Source organism: Seriola aureovittata, chromosome 15 (genome assembly GCF_021018895.1).
Source record: "Seriola aureovittata isolate HTS-2021-v1 ecotype China chromosome 15, ASM2101889v1, whole genome shotgun sequence".
In the NCBI taxonomy this organism is placed as follows: domain Eukaryota; kingdom Metazoa; phylum Chordata; class Actinopteri; order Carangiformes; family Carangidae; genus Seriola; species Seriola aureovittata.
Window position 1 is genome coordinate 11,387,713 of NC_079378.1, and position 26,084 is coordinate 11,413,796.

At 40.5% G+C, this 26,084-nt stretch overlaps 1 protein-coding gene across 1 annotated transcript in view; it reads left to right on the forward strand.

Annotated features, from left to right (window-relative positions):
- Positions 1-19,635: 19,635 nt before the first annotated feature.
- The window catches only part of pdlim4 (PDZ and LIM domain 4), a 45,426-nt gene continuing 38,977 nt past the window's right edge, over positions 19,636-26,084 (forward strand). Inside the window, exon 1 of the mRNA XM_056397085.1 lies at positions 19,636-19,911. Within this exon, the coding sequence (XP_056253060.1) occupies positions 19,819-19,911 (93 nt within the window). The 5' untranslated portion in view covers positions 19,636-19,818. The remainder of the gene's footprint in view (positions 19,912-26,084) is intronic.

The following is a 26,084-nucleotide window of genomic DNA, read 5'->3' on the forward strand; positions in this document are numbered from 1 at the left end:
CAACGACTGCTGGTACTGAAAAACAAAAAAATGTATTAATAATAATAATAATAATAATAATAATAATAATAATAATAATAATGATAGTAATAATGTTCATATTGGATGATAAAACAATATTACGTTAAGTGAAAGTGATGTTGAACACCCCTAACAGCTATTTTCTGCAAATGTTTCTGTATTTTCTGTAAATGCATTGTAAATGGCGCATTGGGCCTGCAGCCAGTCTATAAATATCAGTTGGTTAGTTCAGTAAGAGCCCTTTAAAAGATGTAAATTTAGCTGTTGCAGAAAACAAATAAGGGTCATGGATGGAGGGCATTTTTCAATACACAACTTGAACAACTGCAGACGAATTATACTTACCTGTACCCATTCATTCACTTTCTTCCACAAAGTTCAATCTTTTAGAATATTTACGGTAGTGTAATCCATGCAACCCGTCACGTTTACAGCTTGAATCTGGGTTTCCCAGGGCTTGTTCCCTGGATGGACTGAATACCATCTGGAGAAAATCACTTGGACATGACTATTCAGTTATCTGCTGTTCTGGAAGTTTCTGTTTTATTCTGTTTCTGTGTTGCCCCTGTCACTGATGTTTCTTTTCCATTTCCATTTACTTATGCCATGGCATATAAGATTCAAGACAACGTAATTAGAGCCATAAGTTTATGAGGAGACAACATGCTTTTTCTTTAGTAGAGCCACGTACTGTTACACATGTGGGGGGCTGGGACACATCTGATGAAACACTCCTAGTGATTGCATTATACAATTACATCATCTCCACAGTGAATAACATATTTTAGCTGATAACATGACAGAAAGAACAGTCCATCTTCACTGTTTTAAATGAATATGGTCAGTCAATGGTTTTTATTGATAAATTGTTCATAGTAAGTCTAATAATACAATCAGTTTTTTTTATTTGTGATTTGGCACATGTTGTATTTTGACTTTTAAACACATTCATTGCATTGGCCCATAGAATGTAGATATATTACTGTCTCTGGTTGACATTGTAATCCATAGATTTATGTTGCTGTAAATGTGCATGATGACAGTTGTACTGTGATTTGACCACAAGGTGTCAGTGTGGGTCAGTACAAGAATGTCCCCCCAAAATCCACAAACACAATCACTTCAGCCAGTGTTATACTGAGCAACATAGCAGAATGATGATTAAAATAAGTTTGACAGAAAAATTAGAAAATCACAAGATAGTAGATTAATCAAATTGTTAAATAAAACTATGTTGATCTGGCACACATTCGGTGTCTTATATCTGTGCACTTGAACTGACCGTTCAGAAACGTTCAGGTTACAATCCTTTCTTACAATCCACGCCCCATTTTTCTAAGGGCCTGAATGCTCCTGCTCCATCTCTGCCATGTCATGACTCATCATTACTCACAAGGAAAGGAGGCAAATTGGATTTAATGAAAATAGCAGACACCGCAAATATGTCGTACATTACTAATGAGTGAATCAGTGATTTTTTTTTAACCACACAGTCTCACATAATCTTTGTCTTTAATTAATCTATTTTTTTTTTTTTTTGCTGCTTGTGTCAGTTCTAGCTTCTCCTACAATATTCACTCTCTCTCTGTATATTCCACGCAATTTATCTGCATCAGATAGGCACAGGTAGGCCCACCAACAATAGGTTGTACCAACTCACACTTTACAATGAGTCTTAAAGAGACAGATGACTAATGTACATGTTGTAATTTTTGATATATTTACTCTTCAGGATTGTAATAAACTAACATGTGAGAAGAATGCCATTACCAAATAGTTCCTGTTTAACCGACTAGATAATTGCAGAAACGATTACAGGTGTTTTCACATCTACACTTAACAAACCTAAAAACCCTTTTCCACAGTAGACATTTATAGGAAACACACAGGTGTTACTAATAACATTAACGATGTCTCTGGGTTCTTCAGGTGTGTCAGTGAAGCAGTGAGTTAACATGCATAATGCCAGGACCCTGAAGCTGAGGCCGCTAAATGGAATTCAGCGTTCGTCCATTTTATGATTTACCTATCTACATTTTATTATATGAAGTATTCACTGGACAAAAGAAAAAACACTCTTTCAGATTCTTAATCACCTTCACATGGCTTTAACTTCGCCATTAGAGTGTTAATTCTCTCTTCATGTGGCCAGCCGTCCCTTCTCTACTTTTTTGCACACACCAACCGCTGGTTTTGCTTGTGGTAACATGTGATGCTCCTTTTTCTCCGTGGGAGACAACTGGGTGTGTATGTAGAAGCTTTCATCAGCTGGGTTTGAGCTGACTGATGTGTGTTGACAACAGAGATCAGAAAAACAAACACTATTTGATGCACTACACTAATGCTTAATGGCTTAGAACGAAGGTTCCCAAGGATAGGAGAGAAGAAAACAAACATATTTCTGCTAAACAAACCCATGTTTACATTTTTTGATATGTAATTTTTGTTTTACCTATGAATTATCTGATGGATTTACTTATTTTTTCTTACTCCTATGTAACCTATGACAAGCGGTCACAAGACTAACTTTGTTTTAGGAATTCACAAGCCATAACATTTGGGAACCACTGGCATGAGAAATCCACAACTGGTATTCGTGTTGTTTATACTTTGGCCAGCAGATGTCACTCTTTGCCCGTTGAGCATTTAACACTGTAAGGATTTACAGTAGATTGAATGTAATCACTGTCTGACATTATCTGTCACATTTCCCAAAATACAGATGAAAAGGCCTATCTGTTTGTTTGTAGCATATCTGCAGTTCAGGAAAGCCACCATTCCCACATATACCACGATGATGCAGTATAATAAATCTGATCATAAATCTGATCTTGTTGACACAACAGGGCGTCGCTCCTCTTAGCTAAACACAAAGGTATTTTGCTTGCCATGCTGTCAAGGTTGAAGAAACACCCCGCCAACCATCAGGTAATTTTCACACCTGAGCAGAAGCTAAAAAAAAAAAAGCCTGTGAAACTGTCATTTAGTAATTACATATAGAGAACTGAATGTCTGGCATGTCACACATCTTGACGCACAGAAACAGAGAGGAGTAAACAAACAGTAAAACACAGTGGAGGAATGTGTTATAAATCTTTCATGCGTGGTGCTGGAGACAATGTTTTGTGAGTGTGACGTCAGTGCAGAAAATATGTTTTCTGACTCTGTCTAGAGTCAGCTCCATCATGTTTTGGAGTGTCACGTGATGACAAAATGACTACATAAAACCAAGCATCTACTTCCACCCATTCATTTAGCTGAGGGTTAAGGTTTTCCAGATGTTTCGAGTGCTTCCTTGCGTTACGGCTCATCCTGTACTTGGCTCAGGCTGGTAAGTCATGCATCAGAAAGGTCATAAGGTCAAAGATGCTCCCTTGTTTTGCAGCGCTGATTTAAAGAGGACCCACACAAAGAGACAGCCTAGTACATGTGTGTGTGTGTGTGAGTAGTTATGCGTGTCGTCTCTCTGGTGTACTACCTGACCTCTTGCTCGTGTGTGAGCCTGAATGATTGAAAGTGAACACACACAGACCAAGTTTTGGGTTTCACGGGCTTTAATCAAACCTCATCTGCTGAGCTCAGGGGCTCGGCGGTGACTCCGGTCTGTGCACCATTTATTCCACCCTGGTGGGAGTTTAAACAACACAGTAAGACACAGAGAAAACAATTCAGTGTGTGTATGTGTCTGTGTGTGTCTGGTCCAGTGACTCCAAACAGGTAATGAGGCAGAAAAAAGACATTAAAAGCACAAAGGAGGGATCATCCAGTCTGCTGTGTGCGGGGGAGCATTCCCATGAGTGTTTCTGCTCTCTCAGGTAAAGATGCAGCTTTTTGTTCCATCCTGTAAGATGTCCTTAAACTATTAGTGGGTTCAAATAAAGCGTTAACATTTTTGTGAAGCACATGCGGCACATTTTGTTGTGGTCTCTCGCTTTGTGTTTGTGTGTGTGTAATTGTGTGTCTGTGTGTGCGCGTGTGTGTGCCAAGTAAAGACTCAGGGCTGCAGTACCTGAGGATTGGGTTACATGAGCTGTCTGTCAGCGCTGACAAAATGAGGCCCCTCGGGACAGAAGAGACAAAGTGTTGTTCCAACCACACTGATGTCAAATACTATTTGGAGGTAATCCTTCACATTTGTTTTAGGGAGCTTGGAGTCCCAAATGGGTGGTGTCTGACACCAGAAACCTTTAGTAATCGCAGGAAACGCTTCTCAAAGTTGGCTTGATTGGTGTGTTATTGAAAGCTCTTCTGACAGCATGTGAATCCATCCACTCTCGTTTACCCACTAATCACGCTGGGAGTCACAGGGGGCTCATACGGGTGAGAGTTACACCCCGCACGGTCCGTCACAGGGCTGACACAAACAGACAAATAACCATTCACACTCACATTCACAGCTACGGGCAATTTAAAGTCACTAGTTCGTCTAACAGCCACCGCTCTGTGAGCAGTTTGCATGTCTGTGCACTGTGTTAACACTGAGTCACCATTACTTCCACTCTGAGAATGATGCAATTAAAAACAAAAGGCTTAAACTTGTGCTAATTAAAATAATAATCATTTCTGAATATAAAAAAAAATAATCCCCAAGGATTAAGCCTATAAATTCTGGAGTAACACTGAAACATGTGTCATAATATCAAATCAATAAACAGTTTGGAAAATAACACAAAAAATTCAGAATGACCTGAAAAATTGTCCTGAAATAACCTAAAAAGTTGGAAATGTGAAACTGTGGGAATAACACCAAAGTTCTGAGAATATCATCTAGTAAAATGAAGGATAACTTCTTTTTTTTTTTTTTTTATGGAAATAACCTGCAAAATTTTACAACCACAATGAAAAGTTGGGACAAATGTGGAAAAGTCAGCGTTAACTAGTAAAAGTTGGTAATAAGCACCCACAAGAGTCAAACACAGAAGACTGTAAGTCTGGAACAATCTTGAAAATTCAGGAACAGTTAAAGATAAACAGAAAAGGTCAAGGAAAACAGATCACCTTTCAGGGTCACTTCTGCCTCTTAAGGGCTCCCTGATCACTTCAGTGTGATTCTGTATAATTTACAGTACATGCCCTTCATCTGTTTCTGTCCATTTCAGCCTTTCCCCTTCTTTCACTGTGCACACAAGCTGGTAAATACACGTGCCTTTGTGAGAGATTGCGTGGAAGTGTATCTGTTTGCACATATCTCATTTGACTAAAGGCTCCTGTCACCGGAACATTATCTAACAATTCAGCTTATCAGTGAGTTATGGCTTCACCAATATTGACTCAGCTCTTTCTAGTGAACAGGCAGGCAGCTCCAACAGATGCGCAAACAGGTCACAGCCTTTTACGGTTGTGAAATACAGAAGGAAGGTGTAGGAGGCATGTCCCTGACTGACCGGGTCGGAGCTGCAGTTTGAAACATATCCTCACTTGATGCTGGATGTGATGTTATAAAAAGCGCTGCTTTACATGGCAATAAAACAATATAGCAAAGAAAAAATGTGTGCATGTGCATATATGCACATACAAGAGAGGAGCAAGAGACAAAGACATCTTTCAGTCTGCATAAGTGAAAACAGAGAGATGTTCTTAAGCATTGCAATTACTGTAAGTACAATATTAAAATGTTTTGGTTTCTATTTTCACGTAGTCTTTTGCTCATGACTACAATAAACTCATTTCATGGATTTAAAGATGAAATAAAGCCAGTAGGAAGTTTCTCATTAGTGAGGCTTCGCTGCTTTTCTTTCTTTTTTATGTGATTGTGATGAAACAAGACGTTTGAACTTTTGCCTCGAAAAAATGGGGTTTCGCATTTTTTTTTACTCTTTTCTGACATTATAAACTTCCCAAAAAAATCTGTTGATTAATTGAAAAAAGTATAAATTAATCAATAATGAAAACAAGCATTTGTTACAGCCCCAAATAGTTGTAATACATAAAATAGAAAAGGGTAAAATAGATGACATCTGTGACTTTATTGACTGTGACTGTGAGTTTATTTTCACCTGAGGTATTGAAGATGAAGTTCTCCGTCCAGAGTCACTGCCAAAGTCACCTCCACCTATACATCATGTATTATGATCTGACAACACTGAAACCAACTCACACTCCTTTCCAAGAACTGGCCCCAATCGGTTTATAACACTAACTGGACAGCGGTCACTCGGGGGAAGACCCTTTAAAGACACGGTCCCGGAGGTTGCGTCTCCGGAGAGAGATGCTCTGGGTCCACAGAGGGCCGTAGTCGTTGTGGACTTCATACTGCACAAGGACTGGAAACCTCCCTCCTGTCTGCTGTTTCAGAAGTTCCCACAGCAATAAAAGACGCGAATGAGAAAGGCAGATTAACAGACGCCTGCTGGCAGAATCCATTTCTTTCCCTCTTCACCTGGTAGTGAGGGGATGGATGTTGCTCCATGACCCAGTTGGATCTGTTGCCTTGATTCAATCTGAGTGTTTGAACCATGCATTTTTACTGTGTGTATTCAGTTTATTTGGGTTTTAATTTCAAGTTCATTTTCAAAATTGTTTGCTTTCCTACATTGTACAATCTTTGACAGCAGGTCAAATCATCCCTCGTGTGTAAATGATGAGCCCACCAAATCCACAAAAATGTAGTTTTCCCTGACCTTGGGTTTGTAGAGCTGCTGCTGGCTGTCAAATTACATCAACATCCAGGGCACTTTGTTCTCATTTGGAAAGGGTGATTGACTGGTAGCAGCATAGGGAGGCGTACAAAAATACACTCCCTCGGACATGTGCTGGAGCAATCAAGGAGCCAAGGGAGGATGGCAATCTTTAAAAGAGAGCGAGAGAGAGAGAGAGAGAGAGAGAGAGAGAGAGAGAAAGCCTTATTCCCATTTCATACTGAATCGCAAACTGATCACTTGAGGCCAAAAACCGCATGCATCTTAAAAACCGCAGGCTGTTTAAGGAAGAGAGGCCAATTCCTGGGAAAACAGACACAGGCAGAAAGAGAAAGGAAAAAAAAGACAGTTTTTCTTTCCTGTCAGACAAAAGAAAAACTTTGAGCCACGCCAATCAGATATCATGGTGTAGATCCAGTCAGTAGGATTCAAGGGACTTTCCGTTTATGCAACTGTGTAGAGGCGAAACCTTCAAAATAAAACTGAAAACATCATGTCTATCTGTGGTTCTGATTTTTTTTTTTTTTTTCCTCTGGCAAAGATTTTAAACATATCCAGACGAGACATGATGTCACTGACATCAGCAGAACCATCTAGCTAAGTAGCTAAAAAAAGAAACAAGCCTCCCACCCACCTCTTACACACCGTCTCACCTAAAATAAAAAAAAATAAATAAAAAAAATAAAAAAAAACACAACAAAAACAAATGGCAAACATTAGTGCACCTGTAACTGAATTAGGTTTTCAAAGCACAGGGAGCGGAGATTGAATTATATGATAACATCTCAGTAGAAGCCTGGATGCTGACTGTGATGGATCTACAGTGTCCCGACTGTCAGCTACTGAGAGTGTGAGCCTTTTGGGTTTTTATGTCTATTTCTGTCTCTGTTGGGTGTTTGAAGAACATTTGCGATTAACCTTAACCTTTTTTTTTTTAAGTTCTTTGGAAATAAATTAGATTTGAATGGAGTTGACCTAAATTTGAGAAATTTCATCTCTACTGGGAGCTGGTGTAATAAAAACATGTTGTTACTCTTGGCAGGTGCGGATCCACCAGAAAACCCCAAACCCAGCTGACCCATTTTAGCTCCTGACTATGACTGACAAAATGTCGACCCATTCATTCAATAGGAAACAAAATCCTGCACACGCTGTATGGAAGCATTAAATGGCCAAAATAAATTTTCTTTTTTAAAGCAATTGAATACCTTACTGTGAAATTTAACCAGAACCTAATGCTCGATATTGAAATTGAAACACCTTTGAATTTATAGCATTGAAATATTTTGATCCTGAAAACTGTCTATCTGAATTGGTGTGGTTTCAATTTGTCTTTTCAAGTTTTGTGGTGGAAAAAAACTTTTGGGGGAGTTTGCAAATTCAGAAAATGAAAGCGTGCAGAGTTGCAAGTGATCTGAACTTCGTGAACTACGAGAAAGATCTCTGAAGTCTCATTGAATTTACCCTCGCACTGTGAGTCACTTGATTTTTTTTTTTTTTAGACTTGACTTGAATTTTCTCATTTCACAATGAGGTGGTGAGTTGCTTATAGGATTTAATTACTAATAATTATTACAATTATCACTCTGAACTCAATCAATTCTTTGGTAACTTTATTTATTTAGTATTTTTATGGCGTTTATCCTTTATTATGATAGCTAGTGACAGTGGACAGTGGATTTGAACCCGGGCAGCAGCAGTGTAGGGACTCAGCCTTAATAAAATGATATGTGCTTAAACTTGCAGTGCGCCCCATTGGTATTTTCTAAATCCAGCGTGGAGACTCTGTTTAGTTTACTCACCATAGAAGCAAATATCACCAATACGAGCTGTGTGAGCGTCTCAGTTTGGCTTTGACTGAGATATAAATCAGTCAAATCCACACCATGCCATAAAAAGGTTGTTTACTTTGAGATTAACTCAGTGATGGACCCTGACAGGGGTATGTAGCATAAAAGAGAGGCAACACGAAATAGTCTGGAAGTCATTATGCAGAGGACGTTAAACTCTCCCCTCACTTAGTCCCCCAAAAGCCACTGAAGCTGTAAACAGGTTCTCTGAGATTCTTCAGGGCTGTCTCAGAAATACTCAGCTCCCCTCATCCAAACAGTGCACACACTTAAATACACATCCTGTGGTTATGTACAGCACACATACACACGCACACACACATACACTGAAGCCATCAGTGAAATGACATATGAACCAGCATCTGGTAAAAGAAAAAAAAGATAAGGAAATTATATGGATTAGACACGTTTGTGTTGAAAACCTTTATGGCTTCAACTGTATTCATCACAAAGTAACTGCAGCTTTTTTGCACTATGAAAGGAAAGTTCTTGACTGTGAGTTCTCCTAAAGTAGATTTTTTTTTTTTTCTAAACATATGTTGGATTGATCACTGAATGCATAAAATGCAATATCCAAGACTTTTGTATGTGTTTATAGTCTTCTAGACACCATGCTCATCTGAAAACAGTAAATCACAAGAAAGGCAGAAATCATTTGTCATCCCTGCAAACGATAATATGAAAAACAGGGTTTTTTTTTTTTTTCAAGCCAGTGATTCCACTGCAAGGTGTGTATGACATTTTTCACACTGCTGGTGAAGCCATTGGAGGGGGTTGACCATCTGTACTGCGGCCTGGTTTAGTTCTGCTCAGGCTTAAGAGGAAGGCAGGTAAACAAGCTCTCGTGAAATAAAATGAAACAAAAGCCAGACACTGGGTCATTTCCTGTGAGTGTGTGAGTGGGTGCTGTAGCTGTTTGTGTGAGTAGGTGGGGGTTCATGTGTGTGTGTGTGTGTGTGTGTGTGTGTGTGTGTGTGTGTGTGTGTTTGGTGGTCTCTTTTATGTTTCTTTCTCACAAGTGCTGTTTGACATTCCTGTACAGGGCTAGACCTAAGAGAAAGGATGAAGGGAGAAACAGAGGAGGGAACAGAAACAGAAAAGATAATGAGATAATGTTGTTTATTGCAACCATGTTTACACAAGCCTTTTCAGTTTCAACTTTGCTTTTCCTGAACTTCACAAATAAATTGTGTTTTTTTTTTTTTTTTGTTTCGTTTCTTTGCTGGGGATATTCTGGGGAATCCAGAACTTCATAGCTCTGACATTATACTCTAAACAAGGACTCCCTCAGTGTTTTATTTAATTGGTCTACTTGGGTATGTTTCCTTGTTTGTGTATGTATGTGTGTGTGTGTGTGTGTGTGTGTGTGTGTGTGTGTGTGGTGCTGGGGGTGTTAAACAGCTGCTGCCCAGTAGCTATAATTCATCCCATGTTCCAGCGCTCCTCAGAGAGGAACACTGTGATCTTACGATGTGGACACTTACTATTGGCTGCATGTACGTTAAAATCAGAGTTATTTAGGGGTCCTGTGGGAAATGATCGTACTTCAGCCTGCTTTCCACTACAGGCCCAAAAAAGGTTACGTACAGTTACAGACCGAGTTTCAAGCCACATGTTTCATTTCCAAAGACCTCACTCGGGCTTTCAAACCTAATCTGCGGATAGGTTTGTTTAAATGAAGAGACTCAACTTTACACTAAAAGGCAGTGTGTGTTCAAATTTTAACCTTAGTTATGAAAATCATCCTGACACGACCAAACCATCACGACTCTGTCTTCAAGCAGTGTAGGAAATGCTTTATCTAACTTGCCTGTCCCCCAGGGGACACACAGCCTTTTATGTGTTTGTGAGTGTGTGTGTGTGTGTGTGTGTGTGGACACTGGTCTCAAATTCAGGACCAGACATGTCCAACAAAAACCCTTGATGCTGGTGTCCTGCATTGCATTTGCTTGCGTGTCGTGGGTGGTCAGGTGGTTTGAGCTCAAGCAGCACGTACCACTGAATGGAAGTTTTGCTGAGTGGGCCACAAAACTATGAACATCAAAAACATCAAAGTCACTGTTCATGAACTGTGAATTAAAGAGGAAGCTGGGCTCAAATGACTTTAAAAGAAGCAGCGATTTTTTTTTTTTAGGTCACAGGAAGCTGGAGTGACTCATGTCACACTTTTGATGAATGATATACCAGATTTCCAAAGGGTTACCACCGGCTCAGAGTTAGACCAAGCGCTGATCAGAACTGTTCTGTAGTTCAAAACATCCCAAACATAAATTCTACCTAGACAATTACATCAACAACAGATACTTGATGTCAGTGACTCTAATAAAGAAACATTTTTGTTAAAATCCTGCTCATAAATGTGTTTTTTACTTCATGTGGGTGTTGGCCCGGACAGACAGTTTAACTCTTGAAATGAACAGTATTTGCATATTAATTCGATTTTTCAATGAGAGAGAAGGAGTAGATGTATCTTTGGATAAATGGCAAATCTTGAATAACATGAATCAAGTACGCTAGACAATTTTTTTTTTAAACTTTTCTGGGACTCCAAGGGCCCTTATGGCCCCCAGGCATAAGGAATACGGTCATATTGTATAAACACTACATTTACTTGCAGTGTGTATAGTATGTACTTGCTCTCGATAGCGCTTCTTCTCTTAACTCGAATTAAATGAAGCAGAAGCACAAAAGACAGAGATTTTCATGAAGAGGATCTGAGGGATTTGTCATTTTATTTCCTTAAGCTTTTGGCAAATACAATTTCCTTCAGTAGCAATAGTGAATGCAATTATTCCACAGCTGTTTTTTTTTTTTTTTTTAGTTGAGGGTTAATTGGGCTTACACAATAAATTAAATGCATCTTCCTGTTTGAATCTCCCTTTGCCTCTGTACACTCGCTCTTCAGCAGCACATTCACAATTGCCTTGAATGGCTGAGATAAACTCTGATGGACTCGCTTATCGGGGGGACTTCCCCTCTGGTTTATGATGTGTGTAATCTTTTAGCTCTGCTTCACAACACCTGTTCCTCTTGTGAGGCCTCAGAGTCAAAGATAGTCGTGTTTGGTGGTTTGTGCTCATCCTTTGAAGCAAGGCAAAGTGACACAGTTGTGGTTTTGAAAAAAAAAATTAAAATGCTGCAGGGAGCAGAGGTTTTCACACTAGACACACTTGTTTTTTTTTGTTCGTCTTGATTTTGAGGTAAACTCTGCACAACACTTATTGAAAATTCACTCTCCGTGTTACGAGCCTACAAGTTTTACAGGCAAAATGAAAATCTTAGTTTACAGTACAGCGCCACAGAGGGAGCTTTGTAACATTTCCATAACCAACAAAGGAGTTTCCAATTACTAACCACAATTAACAGACGAGAGGGATCATACAGCTCTGAGCTTGTTAAACCCATTTAGTATCAGGGATTGCAAGCGCACAGCTACTGTTAAAATACCTCACGCTATGACACTACTACAGTATGAAATGGGGAAAGAAGTATTCCGATCCTTTGAGTGAAAGGTTGGTTGTTGGTTTTTGGTTTTTGCAAGCGAACAGACCCTGGAAGTAAAAGTATGAAACTATTAACAGGACTGATTCATTCATAAGTCAGATGCATCGGTGTTATAATTTGGCACAGTTTGATGTTCAACAATGCAAAAGGGGCATGACATGCAGAGCAAGTTGCACAAAATTAAAGCATTCAAGTTAAGTGCAGGTACTTAAGTGAGCAAATGCACTTCGATGCTTTCGATATACAGTATGCCAGTCTGGGGATATCAGTGCATGATTTGTTTGATAAATATTGCATCAATAGCCAAGGATCTGATTTCCAATAAACACTTCTTTGTTGGCTTGTGAAGAAAATGAAACAGATGTTTATTACACACGTCATTGTTTTAATTACATTCATAATGTTGATGTAGACTGTTTAATACATTCATATCGTGTTCTATGCATATTTACATTCTATGTGTACGCATATTATGTGTATAAACATTAGCAGCCGTGCGTCAGGCAGTCACAGAGGCAGGCCTGCCGGCCGGCATCACTGGGGTTGGCCTTCAACTCTCTGTTATTGCACATCAACTGTAAATACAAACAAAGCAGTTAAAGTGCTGAACTCAGTTGTGAACAGCTGGCACGTGTGCACACGAGGAACACTGCTGTGTCTTTCCTGGCTCAGAATTATCCAGCACAGGCACAAAGAATGCATTGTTGCAGCGTTGATCTGGAGTAATATCTGCAGGGGCATTTAGTGACGATTATATGAGATTTGAATCAACATCAGATGATTCCAAAGCCAAACTCGAGGCCTGGAACATCATTTCCCTTCATTTCAGTTCTCTTTATCTCCACCGGCAGGGGTTCAGTTCCTGGTATTAATTTAATCTGTTTTATTACGCAGAGCAAGTGCAGATCAGTGCTTTCAAATCTTTTGCTCACGAGGCAGGCATCCTCCGCATGCAAACACAACTGTAATCAATTATTTGTCTAGCAGATAAAATCTCATCTGTGTGGGTCGTTTGTTACCACAACACCATTTCAGCGCTGCTCAGGTCAGACTTATTCAGACACATCCAGCCTGCGGCTGCTTGTAAAAACAAATATTTATGACTATTTAAGCAGGGCTGAAATCAAACCCAACCAACTCCATTTAGACCCTCAGTTTATGACAGTAGAAAAAACCTAGAAACTCTTCAAGACAAAGATCAGGGTCAAAATTACTAAAAACAACAGCAGTGAAGTGAATCCAAAAACTGTGACTAACTGTTGTGGCGTAAGAAGTTCCTAAGAAATGTCTACCACATCCGTAAGTCTCACAGACTAATTCAACTATTTAATTTAAATAGTGCAGATGTAAAAGCCCTCATGCCACTCCTGCTGCTGTGGGCCTGTTCAATGACTGCTCTTCTTACATTGTTTACATGGTTGAAATCTACAATCGCAGCATCAGGCTGGCTCACTCTGCTGTAATGAGAGGGCTCGGTGCCAATTAGGGTTTTTTTTTTTGTTTGTGATACTGCGGAAGACTTGTCCATAGCTCATTTCGGTTTCAGTGGACGGCTTGGTATTTGATGATTCATTCCTGGTGAGCTTAATTAGAAAGAAGGAGCGTGTATGAGAAGGAGAGAGGTAGGGAGGAGCAGCGTGAGAAAAGATGGGAGGAAGTCACAGATAAAATGAATATAGAAGTAGTAGTGAGTGAGGTATGATCACGAGTGCCACTCAAGATGAATTTAAGCATTAAGTTGCAATATGTGACCAGCAAACCATCTTACTGCATATCAGCCAGCAAGTATTGGGCTAGGGTTGAGGACTATGTATAATGAGGGTTAGGTCCTCCAAATTAAAGGGCAAAACACATCTCATTAGTTCATGTTAGGGTAAGGGTTAAGCGGTTACTGATCTTACGGCCCTATATAATGTGAAGAAAGTGATGTGACAACACTATGGTTAAAAGTTTGAAAAAAGTTTGGTTTATTTTTGGCACAAACATGACTCGGTTAGGTTTAGGGAAAGATCATGGTTTGGGTTAAAAGGACCACTTTGTTAAGGTTAGGGTCAGGTTGTCATGGTAACAGTATTACAACTTGGTTAAAGTTGGGGAGAAACTGACATTGGCTGTCAATATGAAACAAGAAACAAACAGCAGCCTCCTGTGTTTAAGTCTGACTTCTTGTATGTAGCTCTACAGCAACACTGCCGCACATTGAGAGTCATAATCCCAACAGCTGAGGACTTTGCCACTTAAATGTAAACATATGTTGTTTCAGGGCATGTGCTGACAGAGTGCTGAGTGATGCGGTCATATTTCTTTTAAGGAGGCTACAAATTTGACTCTGTTCACCCAGTATGCATGTAAAGACCCTCTAAAAGCCCAAAGTCAGCACTTAAACCGCAGTCACTGTTTTAATTGTGAAAAACAATCTGGTGGAAAACAGTTCCAATACAATAGAAGATGTTCTAGTCACCATATACTTACGGACGGCAGTGTATGTGGAAACAATGTTGGGAGACTGTCCTGTAAAAAACAAGCCCACAGGTTGTCTGTGTAAGTAATTTATTTTACAGGTGACCTCTAGCGACCACAGTAATTATGACTGGAGCAAAGGTGGAAGTCAGGTGACGTAGTATATAGAGCGACAAAGTCTGCGTGAGGAGGAGGTTAGGGTCGGTGGTTGTTACACAGAGACGCAGCTCCTTTGTAACCAACAGTCAAATTAGGTTTTTTGATCCATGACCGTTCCACAACCTTAACCCAACCCCCTAACCCATTATTGTAACCATGACGACGAAGGTCCTCTACCCTTAAGGAAATACTTTTTGCAATCCAAACCATGTTCTTTTCCTAAACCTAACCAAGTAGTTTTTATGCCTAAACCGAACCAGACCATGACGTTTCACAACCTTAACCACGTGTTCATTATTGTTACCATGACAAACAAGGTCTAATACTCCCAGTGCTGGTACACTGCTACGGGTTGTGTCCATGGGTAGGGGCAAACGATGGTCGTTTAGGTTGGAGATATTGTTGAATAGATACAAGACACTTTATCTAAAATGCACCTCATATTTATGCAGGTACATGTTGTGAATTATTACATTACAAAGTTTGTTACTCCATATGATTATGAAACTAACACTGCCTAGTGACGTTGTTATTCTGAGCAACTGTGGATATAATGAGGGGACATGCAGCAACATGTCTTTTTGCACAGCGCTGGTCAAAAAGCTGCAAAGACACCTACACCTCCAGGTCATAGTCCAGCCCTGTACACTTAATTGTACTAAACTGCACTCATTTTCTAATGTCCTGTCCCATGACAAATATATATAGTATAAACAGGTCTGCCACATCTCCAAAAGGAAATGCTGGGCCCCTGATGAGATGTGTTCCTTTACAAAAAACTACATAATAGCAAGTCCCACCTACTCATGCTTCTTTATGTGCAGTTAGATTCAGGCATCAAAATGTATAGTATATTAATAATATTTCATAAAAAACAATGAAAAAAAAAATTCATTTAACTTATGGGTTAATTACGCACTTAATCTCTTTTGTTTCCATGTCAGCACACTGTCCTAACAGTGAGAGAATATTTTATATTACTTCGATTGTTTCTCATATTAATGGACTGCACATGAAGATCCATTCACATCTGTTTGTTATTCCAACAACAGTAAGGCTGCAGCACCACATTAAATATTCATTGCTAGCATCTGGTCAGTGCGTGTGTGTGTGTGTGTGTGTGCGTGTGTGCATGTGTGGCCAGGAAACAGTCGTTCAGTTACATGTCCAAAGATGGATAGCTGTGTAAAGGTTGATTGTTATTCTTTCAGCAGTCTTCTCACCAGGTTGGCAAACTATAACCACACTGATTTATGAAGCAATTACTTTGGTCTGAAAATGACTGATATGTGAGATGAATAAATTTGACTACATTTATTCTTGCCTCCATTCTGACATTTACTGAGGCTTTTTTTCAGCCACAGTACTTCATACTTATACACTAACACACATGAAACTGATCACAACTTAGCAGCTTGACTGGCTAATGCTGAGCAGATAAGTCTGGCTTTGTGAGAAAAGAGAGAAGGGGACACATGCTCTTCAGAAAAAGAGGAGTATTTCCTCCGGTATCATCCTTTCCCCGTCAATTATTTGTAATCACATCAACTTGCTGATGGTTTATGTGTACGTCTGCAGCATTCTTATGAGATAGCTTTGGGGCTGTGGCAGTCTTATGCTATGAAATCATCTGTTTTTCATTTCTGACTCAGCAATATTGCAACCACATAAATTAAGCTTCATCATTTCCCTGCAACTATTTGCTCCCCCATAGGGCGCTCCAGGCACAGCACTGGTAAATGGCACCATTGTTTCCCGCCTGTGTCATGCAGAAGAATTAACCATGTTCAACGCAGGGGACATAAAGCTATACCAACTGTTGTGTGAGCGGGGAAACCGAGTAAAGAACCTGTGTTTTTCTGTCAGTGCAGCAAAGATGCTAGCAGGCAGGCGCTGCTAGATTTTTCTGCAGCAGACTCCTGGACCTCAGTGAAAACAGTGGTGGTGATGCTAAAAAGAATTCTGGTAATACAATGATAAATGTGGGCTTTTGATTACAAATGAACTTAAACCTGAATGAATTGATTTTTGGCCACGTGAGTGCATCGCAAAAAGCTGTTCCCAACTCTGAGATAGTATTCGCTAACTGAGGGGAATGTGTTAGCAACCACTTGCCCTTTTACACATATCTGTCAGACATGTAGCAGCATTATATTATAATTAATTTTGTGTGTTCACCAGCTAGTCACTAACTGCGTCTGTGGTTTGGTGCTGTACAGGTGGTGTACAGTGGGTTTATCAGAGGTTTTTCAGTGGAAACAGGATTGATGAGTTGTTAGAATGAACCAAACGGTGAAGACGTTGCCTTTGAAACCAAAACGATGAGCTGAAAGAGGCTAAAAAAGCTCTATAGAGCTGTAGTGGGTTGATAATTATCTGAGTTTGTCATTATGGCAACTCCTTTCACCTTACAAGTAGTAAACTAATCCACTGTTAATATTAAAATATTGCTTATCGCTGCTGTCAGCATTAATGTTGCTTTTAGTCATTCTGACCCTGATTTTTGTCTTGAAAAGTTTCTAGGTTTTTTCTATTGTCATAAATTTCTGCACCCACTGTATCAGTCCTGAACTAACTATCAAATTTGGTAATGTGCGTGCACCAGTTAGGAAAAACTCTTTCTATTAACAATACATTTCTATCAGTAAAATTCTTACTCATTTCATGAGAATAAATGTATTGGAGATTACAGGGTTTACTTGTTTGACAACATCAATAACCATCAGACTCTATTTACTACCAGTGAAGAAGCCTTTGTGCTTAGATGAGATCATTCTCCCAGACAGCAGAGATAATCCAGATGGAGGTAGACAGCTCATGATTACAGCACCGCTTGTCTTACCTGCTTCCCTCAGGTTCTTCTTGTCTACGCAAGGCAGAGGCAAAAATCAGACAGATTTGTGGGCATTTAAAAGGATTTCTTTAGATGCTGCCAAGGGTATGTCGAATGATGACCATCCAGGGGGAAAAGAACAGAGAGATGGGAGCTCTCTGTAGTTTGACTCAGATTTATTGGCAACAGGCTTTGAAGAAGATACATATCCGAAATGTCAGCCCGTTCATCTGCTCAACAAATCTCCAGCGCAGACTTCAGCCCTCTCATCCTTTCTTGGTCTCTGGTTAGTCATCCTTTGATGTAGCCGTGGTAACAAGTACAACGGCAGTCTGTACATATTGCTTGATGACACGTGGTGAAATAAGATTAGCTTTGTCTGTACAAATTACTGCATGGATATGTTTTTTTTTTTTAAGATCTTCCTAAAATTTTGTTGTGAAAATGTGGGATTATTGGGAGATAGGAAAGTGCTTATTTTCCACAAGCATGTCTAACGTGTCAGCATGTGACTGATTATGTGTCGGCTTATTTGCGTTTGTCTGAATCCAAAGTCCTGAGAGGAGGTTTGTAGGTTTGTGTACACTGAATTGATACACTCAGTGACTTTTGAGGGGCATCATCTGACCCATATTCTCTCTCTTGTTTGTTTTCTTTTGTTCAAACAGTCTCACAGCCTGGATCATCGCCGTGCGCATCACTTTTCAGTTGTTTCGTCACAGCAGCTCATTGTGCAAAGTTCACAAGAGACGTTGAGAACAGTGTCACTCAGGGACGCGAGGATACCTGATGTTTAGATCCAGTGGGTTTGTCTGACTCGCACTGAGTCAGATCTTCAGACAGAGCGCCACATGCCTGCAGTTGTCTGAAAGACAGATTCCCAGGAATGTCTATGAGATCATCCCCTCTGCAGAAGAAAACCTGTATGCTCTCGGTAATTGGCTGGGAAACTTAAAGAATCGAGAAGTGGGGCAAGGAGGATACGAGGACATCCCCTGACAAATGGGAGAGGTCTTTTCTGCCAGTGAAGTGTCCAGAAGATGTTAAAGATGATATACGGGCCTTACGGCCTTTTGCTTAAGACTCTGATCAGTGAGTTATTGACTGGCCTTAGTTTTTATTGGATGCCCAGATTATCCTCCAAAGACCTGAAGGCTGGAATATTTTGTGAGCCCCCGTCTATGTTTTCATTTCTTCATAGTCACGCTTGTAGCTAGTGGCTCTTTGGATGGCAACGTTGGTCTGTTGGGTTTTTTTTTGGTGAAATGTCTTGACAACTGTCGGATGGATTGCCATGACATTTAGTAGCGTACACACATTCATGTTCTCCACAGAATGAATTTTAATACCTTTAGGGATCCCCTGACGTTTCCTCCAGAACTTCATCCAGTACTTTGGTTTATGGCCAAATACTTGCAAAACTAATGACATTCCCAACAGCCTCAGCGGTACTTTGTGTTTAGTGCTGATTAGTGAATATTAGCATGCTAACTAGAACTAACTACAAGCAAGAACTTTACCCTATTACTTCCAAATTAATGGACTCATCAAACGCATCAAACTGCAAATTTCAGGCAATCACACATGGAGTAGTGTTTAGGCTATTAAATACATTTCTTAATAAACTATATCTAATATCAGGACTCAAGGCTAATTGATTCTAACATGCACTCTAATAGAAAATAGTGAAATGTAAATGTTTATGGTGCTGCTTGAGGTAGATCCATTCAACGTTAATCAGACCTGCATTTTCCACCATGATCAGCAGGGAGCAAAAAGAAAACACCCCATTTCATTTAGAAAAACTTTTCATCACCCTTATAAAAAATGAATGAATAGCAAGAGAAGAAGGAAGAAGGAAAATAAAGGAAACAAAAGGGACACACGGACTCTCTCTCACACACACACACACACAAACACACACACACACACACACACACACACACACACACACACACACACACACACACACACACACACACACCACCCACCTATTCAGCTGATGATGGAATACACAGTATAACTCACATTTATACCTGCTGTGTTGAACAAAACGCGGATTACTGTGACTCCCGCGGACAGCTCGGTCCCCTCCCACTCTGTACAGACCGGGTGCAGGGGGGCAGGACAAGCCGTCATCCCACGTCAGAGGCGGCTTCGTTATTTAAACTTGAATCAGGAGGGGAGGAAAGTTTTCACGGTCGGGACAGCGTTGCCTAGCAGCTGGGCAGAGGACTCACTCGCTCAGTTCACGTTGGCTCTCTTTACTGGTGTATCAAGGAACCGCGGACATTTGCCTTCTCAGTCAGCCTTGTCATCTGTCTGTCTCCCTCTCGCCGTCTCTACGACAAACATGACCCAGACCGTGACACTAAAGGGACCCTCTCCTTGGGGTTTTCGGCTGGTGGGAGGACGGGATTTCAGCACGCCGTTAACCATCTCCAGGGTAGGTTGTAGCCTAACTTTGCTGTCTTGTTGTTTCGATGTGTATCCATTCATTGAGCCGTACGCAAAGTACCCACGCGCCGCCGGAGGGGCTCACCAGCACCTCAACTTGGCAGTAAAGTTCGATTTTCGTATTTCTACATACGTGATAATCAATCTCATTACAGCCATTTAAATGACTTCATCGTTTACAGGCCTAATGATTTGGAAAGGTGGAGATGAGTCAACCTGGAGTTGTAGCCCAATTAATTAATCGTCAAATAAGAGGTCGCCGAGGTCCGTTATCCCTAGCAGCAATAATTATAAGTGTATCAACAGGAGCTTTACTCTAAAAGCTGACAGATGGTGCCGTCTAATTCCTGGCAGCCAAAGTTGCCACTGCAATTTAGTGAGTCATTGCAATTGGCCGACCATCAGGTAAAGGCTTTGAATATCATCTTGTCAGTAGAAACGAGAAAAACACATGATGGTGATTTAAAAAAAAAGAAGTTTTTAACAATTTGAATAAAATAACATCAATATAAGTATCCATCAAACATGTCATATGGTGCATGTCAAGGAAATGATCCTCGATTTTGAAATTAATAATTGATAAAAAAAAATTCAATGATAATATAATTCCAACTTTTTTTTCCAACTTTTTACCACGTGTCAGTAAGTGGTTCCAGTCAAGCTCATATAGATCTTTATAAGCTGTTATCTAGAATCTATTTGGAAATGGCAGTATTAGTATTATTGTGTTATATAGTAATGTGTTATTGCATGTGTTCTTTAATCATTGTTAATACTGCTGTTGGTAGTAGTAATTGAAGTAGTGGTAGCAGACCTATTCTCAAACCTTCGTGAACTTCCCTGACCCTCAGAATATGGGTCAGGAGTCAGTGTGCTGGCAGTGGATCTGGCAGTAGCCTATAGTTTATCCCATCCAGGGTAAACACAGCCCGGTCCTGCTGCAGGGCTTCACAGAATGGGGGTGGGGGGGTGGGTTGTGGTGGGCGGGGGTGCTGACATTTGTTTTTCATCAGAGCTCATTGGTGCTGCTGAGGGATTCCAGGTGTTGTGCTCAGCTGTATCACCACCAGCCCCAAACCGACCCTTTAACTACAGGGCCCTAGCATTTCAAACTAGAGGTGTAATTTTTAGATTTACGGCAGCCGATTGACGACTTTGAGAGGAGCAGACGAACCCCTGAAGGTCACCTGAAGTGCTCTCTGATTTTAAACCTATACCTTACTATATCAAGAAAAAAGAAAAAAAAAAAAGCTGTGATGCAATGGTGAGGTATGCTTTGACTCAAAGTGTGTCACACTTTCTAACTTGGCACTTTCACTTCTCCAAATGACAGTGACAGGTAGATGAATATTTCACTGAGGAAAAAAAATCCAGAAATCACACATGGCATTAATACACCCCTCACTGCGTGTAGCTAAATGTCTTGTTTTGGTTGGGGCTCAGATTATATTGTCAAAGCCAGTTTTCTGGACGGCTCACTGACTGTATGCTTGACCTTCATGTTTCACTAAGTATCTTGGTATCTATGTGCATGGAGCAAAGTTTCCAACAGAGATTGTGCCCAATACTAGAACTCATTTGGAAAAAAAAAAAAGGGGGGAAATCTACACTATGGCTTCATGGCTCTTGTGTTTAATGCTTACTTTAAAGTCAAAGGCAGCTTCAGGGCATCTCAGGTTTTCTGATTCATCCTAACTTCTTGTACAGCCGGCAAGTCGCGGTGTCAGTCTCACAATTTCCCATCGGTTTTGATCTGTGCATACTTGTTTGACTGCCAATATGAAAACCGCGGCATGCACAGGGAAGTCATTTCGCATCGTGAACATTGTGTAACTCGGTGAGGCTGGCATCATTGAAATTAATTACAGGTTTCACTTTGTTACATAGCAGAGGTGGCAATAAAAAACACCTGTTTGCAAGAATAAATAAGGGAGTTTTGACTAATTCCAAAATCTTGGCTTGAGAACTAGAGAAGGAAGCAGCTGTTGAGATGCAAGCATATTTAGATAAATGTGTAATGTCAGAGGCATAAATACACACAGTCTTTTGGCAGCAAGTCCCAGGATTACACTGCCTCTTGCAGACTTTTTTTTGTTGCTTTCTACCAGCCATTACAGAGCAGTTCAGTGTCCAATTGACGTCACATGCGCTGAAACATCAGCTGACAGCACAAAATGTGTTTTATTGGCAGAACTCGATAATTGTTTTGTCCTGGTCTCTCATATTCTGGTTTATGTGAGTGCAAAAAGTCGAAATTGAACTCAAGGAGAAGTGATAAAAAATAAAAAAATAGAAGTGATGGGAAAGGAATCCACTCGCCTCATCTCATGGGAGCTGGTTGCATTCTGAGTTTGAAGCACGGTGTGGCTGCTCAGCATCTCCGAAACTCGCTATTCATCATATGCATTTTGCATTCTTGCTCTACAGTGCGTGCCCAAGACGGCAATTACAGTGTGTTGAATGGTGACGCAGAAGGAGATGCATGGAGGGAGATGGGGAGTGTGTTTGTGTTGCAGAGACGGATACTTTATGTCTTGCAGGATCCAAAATTCCTCTTTGGGGGGCATTTTACTATCATGTAAGCTTAGCACAAGCCAGAACAGGCTGAAGGGTGTAACAGTGTCTGTTTTCTCTGGAAAGCTGATCAATAGAAGAAATGAGACAGGACCTAAAAGCTTTGTTGCTTTTAAGTTTTTTTGTTTAGTTTTTTTTTACAATATTTTACACAATCATTCCAATCAAACCTCTACTTTCCATGACTGACGGATCTCCTCCCTCATTCTTCCATGTCTTTCTGCATTTGTAAAAGTGAATGTCATGAAACACCTGCGTTTGAGGGTGAAAGTTGTAAATACCAGAAAACAAGTTCTGATGGCAGCAGCTGGTTCTTTGCTCAAGGTGATAACGTCCCAGGATGAGCCCATTAGTCCCCTGCCAGCCCATTAGGACCGCTGCCAGTTGATGGCGTGTCTACTTGACTCTGGAAACATTTGCCCTGATTGTGTGTGTGTGTGTGTGTGTGTGTGTGTGTGTGTGTGTGTGTGTGTGTGTGTGTGTGTGTGTGCGTGCGCAGTGGTAGGTCGTTAAATGGCTGTGAGTGCATGAGAGAGAATGAGTGTCAGAGAAACCGAAACATATAAAATCACTTGTGTAACTGCAGAAGCATTTAGAGAGGATACGTTGAATATGGCAGCTGTGGTAAAAGCACTTTTTATAACCAGTGTCCAGGCAGAAGGTGACGCAGGACACTTGTCAGTCCTGCCAACTGGCAAACAATCATCCTCTGGATAGGAATTTACATCCGAGTGTTGGTTAAATAATGACCGAATCACTGTCCCGAATTCCCATCTGAGAACTTTATGTTGTACATCCCGGATGGTTCATAGTGCGCTTGTAGTCTGTTTGTTGATGTTTTTTTATTATTTGATTGATTACTTCATGTGCAAAATATTAGAGAAAAGTGGTGTAAAATCTGGAATGGGGAAATGTTTCGTCACCACCCACCGTGAAAGTCATAATCGACCCAGTAGAACTGGAAGTCTTCTTCTTCAAAAAGATTCATGTATTATCTGAACCGAATCAAAGTCCAACTTCAGGCAGACAGATACATTGTCAGAGTGGTGTAAACTGTCTCTGTGCTCAAATGTTTGTCATGCATTTAAAGGATAGCTTCACATTCTTTCAAGTCTATCTTAAAACAACACCGACATGCCCATATGTACATTTGAGGGGTTACTGGTCGCTGTAATAATCCCTCCTGTCCATACTGGCTGCAAAGAAATGCTTTGCAAAGAGCTTTTTTTCTCCTGGTTATGGAATTACAGGAATTTTATAGAGTGAAGAGAAAAGGCTTAAACCGTATCAAGACATATCACTCCATGTTTCTTATGCTGATTATACAAGGGTATTTGATTTACAGTGCATGGATTAAGATCAAATATAACTTGAACTGCATCAGCAGTTATACATCAGATGAATTGTGTGCCCTTGAATCTCTCATCTGTCGAGCTCTCTGCCACATACCAAAGATAGAACATGTGACCTAAAGCCACAAGGGCTGTTTCTCTGACATTGCTGGTTGTCATAGACTAGTGTTGGGCTGCTCTTTTTCTCCAGACTACAATTATAGATGCAGCGAGCTGCATCTCCACAACAAACTGAGCAAAAGATAACAGATGGTAAAAACTCCAAGAGTTTCCTGTTGTCAGTGAAGCGGCGGAGATCCTGAAACAGTACGGCTGAGCGTTTCCTGCTCATCTGGTTATCTGGTGTATGAAAGTGACTCTCTGTAATTGGTGTTAACATGAGGCTGTGTACATGAAGCAGATTTCTGGTCTTTTTAACACAAAAAATTCAGATTAAAAGTTTAGCAATGAACCAGCTTCCGCCTATGATGAAAAAAGCCAAATTCTCACCCTTAGCCGTAGATCTTCCCTCATGTCATCAAGTGAGCTTTGAGTTTTGTGCTTTCCCCTCTAACTTCTCGTCTTTTCATCGTCTTAACCCACATGCATCACCGCGAACATGTTTTTGTTTCGATGTGTTTCGCTCCAAGGATCGCAGAGTATCTAAAACATGACTCTTGATTCATGAACATGTTGAAACATCACGTGCTGAGGAGGAAATGTGGAAAAGCTGAGGTGCAAAAACCCGTCAGTGATTACTAATCTCAGGGGATTTCTACTTTCTTATTGATGAGTAGTATTGATGAATAGTATGTGGTCATTGTAGACACTCTCACACAAATGCATTACAGACTGCAATTAAGTCGCAGTGACTCTCCCATTTCCTTGTGTTCTCATTAAAGTCTAACCTCACATATTAAATCATAATCCCCAGTCTTGCTTATTGCTCTTGGCAGATTCAGTGCCTTTTGTTTGAGTGTGATAATCACAAACCAGTCAGAACCTCACACCCCCGACTATGTAACGTCTCTCCAAAGCGTCACCAAGGTCATAACCATGGTTCCTATCGCAGGTCCAACAAGCAAACAAAGGCGTCTGACACGTTGCCAGGAATTATTCTCTGTGCTGCTGAGACGTGCGACTCAGCACTCCCACCCAGCAGAGAGCGCCTCTGTGGAGTTCACGCATGAAAAACAACATTTAAAAGTGACAGGTTGCAGGTCAAGGGGTATTTAGATGACCAGGTTGTTTCTGTAGATTATAATATTGTCTCTGAGAAGCTGAAAAAACCTTAAATTTTCAGTCAAATTAAGACCAGTTTTAATCTGGACGTTGACATGTCTTTTCACCGCTACTACAAATTATGCAGTATACACTACTTATGGAGAAGGCTGTATGTTTGTCTGTCCATATCCAGAGGAGAGAGGCAGGAAAATGACTCCTGCTGATAAGAAATCTCTGCACGAATCAAAACTTTCCTCACAGGAACATCTATGCGACTAAAAAGACAGTATAACATCCTCATCCTGGATCATACATGTGCTTTACACACCACAGTTGTATTAAAAAAATCCTCTAAAGGTCAATTTATAAGGGAGCCAAGAAAAGCACTTTCAATTTTATGGCTTGCTCCAGATAAAATAGAAAGACAGTGCACACAGACATAAGCAATGATGACATGACAGAATACTTTGCCCCGAGGCTGATGTCACATTCGACTCAAAGTGTGGATGCAGCTTCTTTTTTTTTTTTTTTTGTTATGAGACGCAGTACACCTGTGTCCTCTCTTGGCCTCGCTCTCAAACACACGGAGAAAAACAGGTGAAACCACACTCCTCATCGGGCCTCAGCGTGCCACATGATGACTCGGCGTGACATGAGGCTGCCATTATGCTAAACCACTCTATCTGTTAGCAATTAACTATGTCACTATGTTTGTGATGGGACCGTTTTAGATTGCCCAACAACCGGTGAAGTTGCTCTCTCCACGATCAACGTTGCCTCGCATCCACGATGGCTGCTCGCCAACGTCAGAGTCATCGCCTGAGGTCTTAACAGGTTGTTCCGAGTACATCAAGTCCTTCTGTTAGCAGCGAGAGCAGTTTGTGTACAACAAATGACAGAAAATCTGATTATATGAGCAGTAATAGTTATATGATATCCTCTATGTCACAAATTTATATGATTTCAACTCATTTTGTGAGTAAAGATGAAGGAAAAAAAAAATCCCTTTTGGTGAAGTTGCATGAAAATCTGG